Below are 11817 nucleotides of genomic sequence, written 5' to 3'. Positions count from 1 at the left end.
GCTGTCTGGTGTGAGCTTTGCCGGTCACGTAGGGGATGGAGTTGGGTCATCTCAGGCATCTGTTTCATTCTGGTTGGTAAAACAATAGGGACCTGCGGTTTTTCTGGTTTTTTGTTTTCCTCATTTCTCAGACATGGTATTTCACCATAAAGTCTGAGTGGCAGGTACCTGATCGTAGTCTGTGGTGACTTCCCTGCTGCTGGGATCCAGAGGCTATAGGTGCCTTCAGGGCTTCTTGTTGCTCTGGCTGGCTTTGCGCATCCTTTGTGTCCTTTGTTTGCGTCTTCCATCCCTATGGTGGGAATAGTCCTGTGGCCAGCCCTGTGCCTGCTGCTTCAGGGAGGCCTTCCTCTAACTGTCTGCCTAGGGTGGACCAGCACAAGGAGGGAGGGATCCGCTTTCATTCAGGGAGTAGAAATGCTGCCATCTGTGCTGGCTCCCTTTGGGCGGGCAGTGCGTGGGAGGAGGCCGCGTGGCAGCCCTGAGGGCCGAGGGAGCTGTGCCGGTAAGGCCTGCTGGAGCCCAATGGGGCTCTCCTCCACTCTCCTGGCCATGCACACCTGGGGCGCGGGATGGCTGCTGGGCAGGGGCAGGCCCTCGTGGCCCCTGAGGGGTGGCGGGCGGGCAACTCTTCCTCCCTCCGCGTCTTCCTCTCTCGCCATCTTCTCGGCCGTTGCCCGTCCCCTCCCCCCGCGACCGTTGCTCGCCGCCGGCCGTTTTCCCCTCATGCGCATGCGCCGTCTCCCCCCACCGCCGGCAGGAGGCGCGCGCCCGCCTCGGCGCCTTCTGGAGCCTTCCGCCGCGGCGCGGGGCCGGTGACGCCACCTCAGCGCGCCCGGGCGGCGCGGATTGGTGACGCCATCTGAGCGCGCCCGGGCGGCGCGGGGCTGGAGACGCCATCTGAGCGCGCGCCGGCGCGGCGCGGCCATGGCGCTGTTCTACATCAACAGGTACCGGTGGGGGAGCTGTGGAGGGGGGTGGGGGGCTTCCGCCCGGCCCCCGAGGCGGCTTCGCGCGGCGCCTGGTCGGAGGGGCCTCGCTTGAGAAGGTTTTTCTCCTTGAATTTTGCAGATATGGCGGTGAGGAAGAGGGCGAGAGGGAGGATCGGTCCCGGGTGCTGCTGGAGCGGCTGCGAGAGCAGGCGAGAGCCCGGCAGCTGAAGAAGCAGCAGCAGGAGGCGCTTCTGTCTCCCGAAGGGTTAAAGCAGGAGGAAAGAGAAAATAAGCTCGGTGAAAACGTCAGAGCCGGGAACTCGGGGTCTAATTCTGACAATGAATCTAGGGGAGCAAAAAGAAAGAGGAAGGGGGAGAGTGAAGAGGATTCCTGTGCAGAAGGGCAAAAGCTAAAGAAACACCAGAGTTGCAGCTCTCCTGAAGAAAGGGCAGATACTGAGGAGGCAGCAGATGGCTCTACTCCATCGAAGAAGAAAAAGAAACAAAATAGAAGAAAATCAAACGTGACTCAAGAGAGGACTGGAGCAGGTAAGAGGGCTGAAGCAGGTAATGATGAACTGGAACTATAGGATCTTAGTGCTTTGTGGTGGACACTTCTCAACAGAGAAGTACAGACAAGTTGCTTTTTGAGTAATTTGCTAAATTTAGCTGATGATAAATTTTGTTTTCATCTGTTTAATATGTTCCCAAAGCAGTTTTTGTTATAGTAGAAAGCCCCATATTATGAACTTTTGGAACCAATTTAGTGTAAGGGAAGGAGAGAAGTATGTCATTCTATCTTCAGTTGTCTTAATGCCACCAAAACAACATTTAGTTCTTGTACTTGGATTTAGGAAGGAAGATGAGCTCATGAGTGGTTGGTTAAGTCCTACATCGTAACGTGTTCCTTGTGTCTCTTTTCTGTAATACATTCTGATCTTTAGCATTGTGTTTCCATTACCCAAATTCCAGATTCTCAAGAAGTCGCTGAGCAACAGGACAACAGAAGTAACCTTAGAAATAAGTCAGGTAAAAAGAAGAAGAAGGATGAGGAAGCTGAAGGAGTTGAAACAAGGAGGAAAGAGAACAATGAAAAAGCTGAAGGCAATCAAAGCAGAAAGGAGGAGCTGTCCGTAGCAGCCTTGGAGAAAGAGGCAAATCCACCACCCTCTAGTTTGGTAGTTCTTGGAGACTATGACCGAAAGCCAGTGCAGAAGGTAACTAGCTTCCATGAACTTTGACGTCTAGAAAGGAAGAGGCATCTTATCAGCTTATTTTATGTACTGTATTGCCTGTTTCATGGTAAAAGCACTTTGTTACTTCCTTTCCTCCCATCTCAGGTTCAGCCCTTCTTACCACAGTGGCTTGCTCAACCCAAACTAGTGCAAAAACGTATCAAAGAAAATCTAGTTCCAATCAGAGATGTCCCAGGAATTCATCCCAAGCTGTTAAAGAAGCTGCAAATGAATGGAATAGAGTCCTTTTTTCCAGGTACCTTAATAGTACCCTTGTCTCTTTCTAAATTGACTTACATTAATCCTGTAGTCTGTGTATCTTTTTTCTATAACACGTGTATTTCATGTAGTTAGCAAAGTAAAACGTAAGACAAAAGTAAATTTGATGCTTTAACCTGATCACACCAGCTCTAATCCTTCACTTTCAAAGCCTCATCTGGACTAAGTAATTGAAATCACTTAACTAGTCTTAAACAGAGCTCCATAAGATACAGTGACCTGAAGTAACAGCTCATGGCTGCCAAAAGAGGGAGGTCTTACTCGTGTTCTCTGGGGGGTTTTTTGTGTTTTTTTTTTTTCCTCCCCCTTTGCTCCCAGGCATGTGCTTCTGTCATGTTACCTGTTTTGCAGATAGGTACAGTAAGTGCCAGCACCAAAATATGTAGAAAGCACAGCTGGAAGCAGGGGTGAGGAGAGCAAGCAGTGGGACAGAGGGAGGGGAAGTGGCATCTCCTGCCTTCAGCTTCAGTGAATTACTAGGTCAGATTAGCAGCACTGAGCCTACAGCCTTAGACTGTATCAGATTCATCAAGGTTACATCGGCAAGCCAGCGCCTGTCTTTCTAAAGTGTGCTGTTACATAATGTATTGTAAATGCTACTGTTAATTTAGTCCTGGGGTATCTTAACTGGTTGCCAATAGCAGCTTCTCATGTTTCCTCATAAATCAGGTTCAGCTTATGGCATTCAGTTTTAGAACGCCAAGCAGCATCGTGCTCTCTCTGGTAAAGACGGTGTCCGCTGAACTCATGTCGTATGCCTCACTGAGCTTCACCTTGTCACTGAGCTAGGTCCCCAACTGCTAAACCTCGTAGATAAACCAAGGTTGTCCAGTCTGTCAGGGCTTGTCACAGGGCAGGGGAGAGAGTTCACAGGAGACGATCAAAGCTGTTGTCCTTAGTGGACTGTGCTTGCTTTACTCCTGGTACGCTCCCCTACAGGGAAATTAATGACGCCAAAGCTCCTAGGAATTGTGCATTGAGTTCCCTGGCAGATGAGGCTGCGTTGCCATGTTGCATAGTCCATGTTCAAATACGGGACAGTACTACAGGGAAAGGATGCTTACAGACACATACTTGTGTTTTAAATCTGTCCAGTGCCATCCTAACATGAAGACAACAAGACAGGTATAGGTATAAAAATATTTAACGCGGTAACATGCAAGTTAAGCACTAGAAATGGCCAAATTCTAGGAGAGGGAAATCTCTTGTATTCAATGCTAGGTTCACATGAGTGAAAAAGAAATGGGTAAAAACAGATAATTTCTCTTCTATTTTGATTTCTTTTTCTCTTATGTTCCTAGCCACAACAGCAGTCATGGAAACAGATTCATTGTATACAACTCGGCTTTTCTGTATAGACTGATTTTTAGTCCAGTTCATTAACTTCCATAGTTAATGTTTATTTCCCCCCCCCCCCCTTTTTTTTTTCTTTTCCCCCTCCAGTCCAGGCAGAGGTGATCCCTGCTATTCTACAGAGTGCATCCAACGGGTATTTGATGGGGCAGGGAGGATACCGCCCCAGAGACATTTGTGTCTCAGCACCTACTGGCAGTGGTAAAACCCTGTCTTTTGTCATACCTATAGTACAGGTGAGTTTACCCACAGTAAATATCTGTAGGAAAAAAGGCTAGAGTTGTTTGTTTCACAGCAAAATTTGGGAAGCCTTTAGAGGTAGTTCAAAAAGTCAAGGAATTTGTGGACATAAAACACCAGATTTTAGCTCAGAGCTGTCTGAGGAAGCTCTACAATTCCCCTTCATCTCTGCGTCCCACTTCTTTTCCCAGACAAAAGCACAGTGTGAAGGGTTGGGAGGACGGAGGGGAATAAAATGGAAACACAAAGTTCTGGGAGGATGTGTCAAGCCCATCTCCTCAGTGGTTCATATATGAGAATCCTCTTCCCACTGCTTTCAGGGGCTTATTTGGCCTTTGTTTTGACAGGCTCTGCTAGATCGGGTGGTTTGCCAAGTACGAGCTCTGGTTGTTCTGCCCACAAAAGAACTGGCACAACAGGTATGTGGCTCTTCCCCCTCTCCCTGAGCAGAACTGGGCTGAGGGAAAGGCTGGTGCAATAAATACTTTGTCTGGCTATTTTGTGAAGTAGGCTGATGACCCTGTCAATGTGTTTGATGTTATTAGCGTAATGGAAAGCATAACTTTAACTGATTTCATTGTGGCTAAGAAACCCCGTCTCCTCTTTGCAGGTGAGTAAAGTATTCAACATTTACACTGACGGTACAGGTCTGAAGGTCGTTTCGGTTACTGGCCAGAAATCTTTTGCAAAGGAGCAGGAGATGCTTGTCCAGAAAAAGTAGGTAAAATGGTCTTTAGATAAGGTTTATAGAGTTTGTCTATTAACTATTTAATCTCAGTAAACAGAGATCAAAATATAGGCTATTGCATTACACCATCACACGATAATGATTAGTGTGTTTATGCTGAACTCTGGTTGTTTTGTCTTTGTCAGAATGCACACTACTACCCCTTTTCGTGATTGTTATGTTTTATTAGATTTTGGGGGTTTTCTACCAGCTGCAAACATTAACCTTATGATCACAGGTGCAAATGACTGCTATCTTAGAAATAGATATTATTGTATAAGCAACATGCTTGTAAAGAGGGAAAGAAATAACTGTTAGAAGTGTTCACCCTGTTCACTAGTCAAATAAAATAGGTCATAAGTAGAAGGGCCCTTGTCATGAGATGCCCAGCATTGAGTTCTTTTTATTGCCTTGGTTTTGTAAGGTGCTAACAGACTTTTAAAGCTTTATCTCAACAAACTGTTCCATCAGAGGACAGAGCTGAAACTTAGATATTATTGAGTAAAATTTACCCATAAAAATCCCCTGCTGCAAGGAGAGCCCTGTTACCATCTGCTTGGTAATATTTGGTAAAATGAGTTTTTGCTGCAGTTAAACTTTGTTTTATAACAATGAGGAATATTCCTTTCTGTGTCAAATGAAGTAGTGTAACGGAGAATAGGGTTTAGTCTCCAGCACTGCCTTTGCATGCTCTTCAAGGTAAATAGCATATTTGAATTTTATTATTTCTCAGGTAAGAGAATAGGAGAAATCTTAAGGTCTGCTGACCGAGGATCTCTGTTACATGGCTTACACTGCAGGGAGGAAGTTACTGATGGGCTGTTTGTTCTTTCAGAGTGACAGGCTACTGCAGCCTGGCTGATATTATTGTGGCTACACCTGGGCGGCTCACAGATCACATTAGCCAGACCCCAGGGTTCAGCCTGACACAGCTTCGCTTTCTGGTGAGTCAGCTCCACGGGTCTCCCATCTCGGTGCAAGGTCTGTTACATCAGTAATTCCCACTTTGTACTTGTACAGTGTATAAATATGTCTGTGTTGGAACTGCTGTATGATCTGCTGTATGACCAAGAGGTGCACGTTCCGGATTGCTCAGGCAGCTGTCTCGAGATGAGGTGTTTTATTCCAACTCCTGACATCCAAGTGGCCTCCTGCTTCCCCTTTTCTCTTTCCTCTTGCAAACACAAACCCACAGTAAAACTTTATCAGTCAAAACCCAGAGATTCAGGGTAAATTATCAGACTGTAGTAGTTTACAAGTGTATGGGACACACACAGTTGCTATTCAGGATTTGGAGGTTTTTCTCTTATTGAAAGGCATGAATTAGATTTAAGTGCAAAGGAATTTGTGGGTAGTTTGAGTGCCAGGTTGGCTACCAAGCAACCGAAACAAAGGCAAAATTCAGTTTAGGGGTAGAAAATGAGATGTCTGTCCTTACTTGAGGAAGGAGGGGGAAAGAAGGTAATTCTGTTGACTAAAAGCTTCCATAAAGCATGAAGATTACAGTTGTTTTATACGAATTTGTTTCTGTATTTCAGGCAACAGTATCTTGCATTATGGCTCATTTGCTATAGAAATAGAAGGAAAATAAAAGCTGTGTAGTGCCAGACCAGTATTTAACAAGTCGTGTATTTTGTCCTTGTGAATTCAGATCGTAGATGAAGCTGACCGTATGATTGATGACATGCACCAGAATTGGCTGAACCAAGTTGTCAAAGCTGCATTCCAAGCAGAAGATGACTCTGGCTCCATTATGCTTTTTCAGAGGACCAAACCAGGGCCTATAACAGCAGCCAGGTAAGTTGCAAAATGCACTTCTTTGAACTGATAAAACAGATATCAGCACCTAGATGCCATAGTACACTGCTACAGGCCCTCCCAAAGCCTGCTTACTCAGTGAAATGTCTGCCAAAGTAAGGCAGCTACTTTTCCATAGCTGGAAAAAGCAGGCAGTGAACAGCTGATACTGAAGGATGTCTTTTAGAGTGAAATCCAAGTATTGTACTCTCTGAGTTTTCCGTAGCTAGATTAGAGCAGCATCAAAAGAATACAAAAACATTGCTGGTTTCTGACTCATTTGCACAGTAACTGTAGCAGTTCCCCTCTGACAAGCTGAGTAATTGACCTGAAGGACCCTCTTTATCTATCTACAGCTGCTGTTTTCATACAGCATGGCAGAAACATGTGGCACTTGGCGGGATATATACAGCTAGATCATCTAGAGTGGGAAACTGAGAGCAGGTCTAAGGCAGACTAAGGAGGGGGCTAGGATGGGGACAGGAGTGGCTAGGAGGCAAAGATGTGGGTTGGGACAACAAATGCAGTTGTGCAGCTGAGTTCAGAGTGCTGATCAGATCCATCTGTGAACTCCACCATAAAACAAGGGTGGAAAGGAAGCTACAGGAAAGGCCCAGGGCTTGGAAAAGAGCTTCAAAAAGAGATAATTGTTTCCTTCATAACATCATCTGAAAGCACTTCTGGAGGAATTCCTTTGGTCTGTCCTCAAAGCTTAGTTCCTGTGCTTTATTTATTTCAGCTCCTGCCATCCTCAGATACCCTTACAGAAGCTGCTATTTTCAGCCACGCTGACCCAGGACCCAGAGAAATTGCAGCAGCTGGGCTTATTCCAGCCTCGCCTCTTCACATCTGTCTATTCTGAGAAAAAATTACTCGGAGATGGAGCAGAGACTGAACAGGACACTGAGAAATACACGCTCCCTGAGGGGCTGTCGGTATGACATTGATTCTCTTGCAGCCATGAAAGTGACTTCACTTCATGGCTGCTTACAAAAAAAAAAATAGTGCTTGAATGAATTATACTTGAAGGTTAGGTCAAGTCTGGAGTATCTAGATCAGCTCCTGAAAAAGCTAAGTTTTTAATCCCATAAACAAAAATGTCTTCCATATGATGCCTTATATTACAGAGGAGCTGGGGGAAAGTGGTTTTGGGAGCAAGTATGACCCATGGAGCTCTATCTTTGCTCATCTGTTGCCTCATTAGTCAGTGTTCATATGGTTAGGGCCGGAATTTTTCTTTTAAACTCTGTTCATGCAGAATTAGATTCACTAGCAATAGGGAATGGAGATATGAAGTAAAAATAACGTATTGGCACTTCTCAGAGGTTCATCTCAAAGCAGCTGTACAACATGCTTCTCAAAGCCTGTGGATACAGGTCACATTTGCTTTTGAAGACAAGAACGCAGTGCATGTTGTTACTTGCCATAGGCAACAGTGAGAACGTTAGAGCACAGGTCTCCTGCTCCACCTTGTATCCTCCCAGTCCCTGACTGTGATTCATTCTAAAGGAGGTGACATTGTGGGGTCTAGTTTTGTTGCTGTTAGTCAATAGCAAAATCTCCAAGCCTATGTAGGTCTTGGATAGGTGGTAGGTTTTGGAGAAGATAGCCTTGGCAAGAAGTGGTTTTTATCTTTGAACTTCTTCCCTGTCCATTGCAGCAATGTTATGTGCCTTGTGACCTGAATTCCAAGCCTTTGCTCCTCTTGCACTTCATGCTGAAAATGAAATTTACCCGGGTGTTGTGTTTTACCAACTCCAAGGAGGCTTCTCACAGGTGACTGCATTAGCGGAATGACTACAGTAATTATCCATCGGATAATGTTACTAAGCTGGGTAACAAAGTGATGGTTTCTATCTCACGTACCTACAGATTGTTCCTGCTGATTCAGGCCTTTGGTGGAGTCACTGTGGCTGAATTTTCTTCCCGGTTGCCGCCAAACGAGAGACACAGAACCATGAAGGAATTTGAACAGGGAAAAATACAACTGTGAGCATCTTAAATGAGTTTTTTGCATGTCTTCTGACATAGGCTATTGCCAGTGTGAAAAGAATATTAGAACCAAGAATGCAGTTAAACAGGCTCCCCTGTGAAATGGAGCACGCAGCAACCGAATTACGAAATAGGTGGGAGATTTGAGCTTGCAACTTCTGAATTATGTTGACGCCTACATATAATCTGGCCTGTTTTGATCTAGCTGTAATCTGTTTACATGCGTTATTTTACAACGAGCAATAAAAGTAACTGCCTGTTCATATTGCTGCCCAAAACACGTGCAGTTCTGAAAATCTTAGCTTTAATGTATGTGATTGGGATCTGGTGTTTACTGGAATGAAAACAGATGTTACTGCCAGAACTGTATGTAGCATTAGTGCTTTCTACCAAAGAAACTCCTGATTAGACTGGCAGTCAAAATTTTGCTTCCATCCACATACCTGATTTCCTTTGTGAATTGGGTAACTGTATGGAGTTCCAGCTATGGAATGTCTCTGAGAAGAAGGTAATTTTTTTTTTTTTTAAGATTTCTTTTTTGTTCAAAAGCTGTGTTTAAGTTCTTCCTCAAAGGCTGGGTTTTCACACCTTGGTGTTTGTGATCAGTGCCTTTAAGAAGTGTTTGGATGGTTTACGGGTTTGCAGCCTCCCGTATGGTAGGAGCTGTCAGGATCAGCGTTCCATGCTCAGAGAACCTGGAAATAGCCAGTAGCTTTCCATGTACAACAGTAGATGAGTAGCCTAGAGTGGTATTCGGAGATCTGCAGGTGGCTAATGTTGTCAGTGACACTGAGGAGTGACTTACAATGTTATTGCTGTGCTCAGTGGTCAGAGGCTGGCTGGATAGTTTGAACAGAGATGAGCAACATTAGCACTGTATTCACTTGTATTTAGAATCTGTAGGGCGGAAGATGTTACTTGAAATTAACTGTGTATACATTTAAAACCAGGTTAATCAGCACAGATGCCACTGCTCGAGGAATCGACATTAAAGGAGTGAATTGTGTAATAAACTATGATACGCCTCAGTTCATCAGGACATATATTCACCGGTAAGATAGCCAGCAACAAAAGGATTAAGTGTGAACTTGGTTTACTTCTTTGAAATATTTGGCATAGGTAATATGCACTTAAAGGAGTTTTAGTGCTGGCTTTTTTTTTATTTCAATATGCAAATAACTTTCCAATCAAAATTAAACATATCACATTACCAGAGTAATACAGTACTGGAATAGAGGACCAGCACCCTATTACATAAAATGTATTTTACAAGAGCTAGAAATATTTTCCTGGACAGTGTCAAGAATTGGGTTTCCAGAATCTCAGAAAACTGCAAAGGCTTAGCAGCCATGAATGAGTCCAATATATGGCTAGTCCTGCTGTACTAACCTCAAAAACTCAGAATCAGAGTTCTCTAAATCTGGAGAATTTGGGAGCTCTTGGGGTTCATAACGGGAGTGACCACATGGTTAAACTGACTTGATGCTCATTTTTCTGATTTCAGAGTTGGAAGAACAGCTCGTGCAGGCAAAGCAGGCTTAGCTTTCAGCATGGTCCTTAGAATTCAGGTATGTCATTGGTGAGGGATTTGTTCTGAAAGGCAGCAGGGAGGAGCGTGAGGAAGACAGGGTTCATACCCACTTCTGTCTTCTCCAGTCAGCTGAGCTTTGTATTTGGTTGTAACTTTCTATTCAGTTATTTCCCAACTGGGCAGCACGTTTAAAAAAAGTGCTCATTTTTCAGCTGACAGTGACTCTCCTTCACAGGAGATGAGACCCGGTCCTTACCTCACCTCTTCCTCTGTGTCTGTTTTGTTGTGCAGGAACGTAGGTTTCTGCGGATGTTGAAGGATGCCGGCATCACAGACATAAAGCAGCACTTGGTGAAGGGCAAGTTGTTAAAGCCGTTGGTGCAGCAATATGAGGAAGCTCTGTCTAAGCTTGAGAAAATGGTCAAGGTAATTGCAACAGGGAAGAAAGTAGAAAATCAAATTGCAACTTATACAGTTCATTGCAGCCCATGACCAACACAAATGTTAGTGTCCAGGATCCTTTTCTTTAACTGAGATATTTCCATTTCAGTGCAAAGGCAGTATTTTGGGGTGCATCATTATGAAATACTTGTAAAGGGTAGGGAAGAGAGAAAGAGGTTCTCCAATTAAAAGGAAAGTAGACAGTATTTATGTTCCCTTTTCTGTTCTGCTTTTCTCTTTACCTCTGGAGCTAAGATTTTGGCAGCTAGCTGGAGGAACGCTAACAAATGCAGAGATTAAGCCTTTTGCCATTACAGAGTTTTAACACTGTAATTTGCAGCCATGCTAACTAGAAGTTGGGTTTTCCAAATCAGGAAAGCATCTTCTGCTGACCCTCCCTTAAACACCAGTGGGAAGGTTGAGAGCTTTTAGACAGAAGCAAGGTGTCATTTAACTTGCCTGATGTGTAGACTAGGGATCCATGATAGACTTCTTGTGCTGCATGAATTGGGTCGGTGTTCTGCTCTCTATTTTGGGGACTCTTGAATCAAAAGCTAAGCTTAAGGTCTGTCCCTGAAAAATCTGATGATTCTGAGCTGCGGATTAGGAGTGTTACAGAACTGGGGCAAGGCAGAAATGATTATTAAATTGTCCCATTGCTGCCCAAACTCCCTCTGTGTGACCCTGAGACAGCATCTTCAGTCACCTTCCCGACTTCCCTTTTGAACAGGACGAACGAGCACAGAGACGAGCCTGAACAAATGCGAGCAGAGGAGGTCGTGTTCCATGGCACTGAAGCTAAGCTGGGTGGGTCATGGACTGTGCTGCACAGCACCATAACAGTGAGACATGGTTCCTGAGCTGAATGGTTGGCTCCTCAACTTTATCACATGCTAAGTCTGCTGTCGTGGGCTTCGTTCCCATTGCAAGGTCAGGGGGAACAGAGTTCAGTTACTGCTTTTCAAGAAACAACAACAAAAAAAAATTTGCCTTGAGGAAAACTTGACATCGTATCCTACTGGTATCTGTAAAACTTCCATCAGCGAACAGAAGAGCCTTCTACAGTTCTTGAGCATGGGCCTGACGGAACTGCTGGTTGCCAAAGGTGAGGACTGTGCCCTTCCTGCCTCTGAACTGGGACAACTAATGTTTCTGCCTTGCTGCACAAGCAACTGTATCTGCAAATGCAGAAAGCCTACACAGTACCTCTAGCAGACTACTGTTTGAAGAGCTTTTGTAGGCTGAAGTGACTGCAACTTTTAAATAAATATATATATATTTTTAAAAACA

At 44.6% G+C, this 11817-nt stretch overlaps 1 protein-coding gene across 1 annotated transcript; it reads left to right on the top strand.

The window, feature by feature from the left end:
* Positions 1–900: 900 nt before the first annotated feature.
* On the top strand, positions 901–11817 carry DDX51 (DEAD-box helicase 51). Its single transcript, XM_067307025.1, has 16 exons — positions 901–950; positions 1072–1481; positions 1905–2149; positions 2273–2423; positions 3890–4035; positions 4387–4458; positions 4650–4756; positions 5602–5710; positions 6418–6563; positions 7303–7498; positions 8224–8339; positions 8436–8552; positions 9506–9607; positions 10060–10123; positions 10378–10512; positions 11258–11817. The coding sequence occupies exons 1-16, from the start codon at positions 928–930 to the stop codon at positions 11282–11284; spliced, it is 2166 nt and encodes a 721-aa protein (XP_067163126.1). The 5' UTR covers positions 901–927; the 3' UTR covers positions 11285–11817.

Source organism: Apteryx mantelli, chromosome 17, assembly GCF_036417845.1.
Source record: "Apteryx mantelli isolate bAptMan1 chromosome 17, bAptMan1.hap1, whole genome shotgun sequence".
Taxonomy (NCBI): domain Eukaryota; kingdom Metazoa; phylum Chordata; class Aves; order Apterygiformes; family Apterygidae; genus Apteryx; species Apteryx mantelli.
Note: the sequence above shows the minus strand (reverse complement) of the source record. Positions and strands in the feature narration are given on the sequence as shown.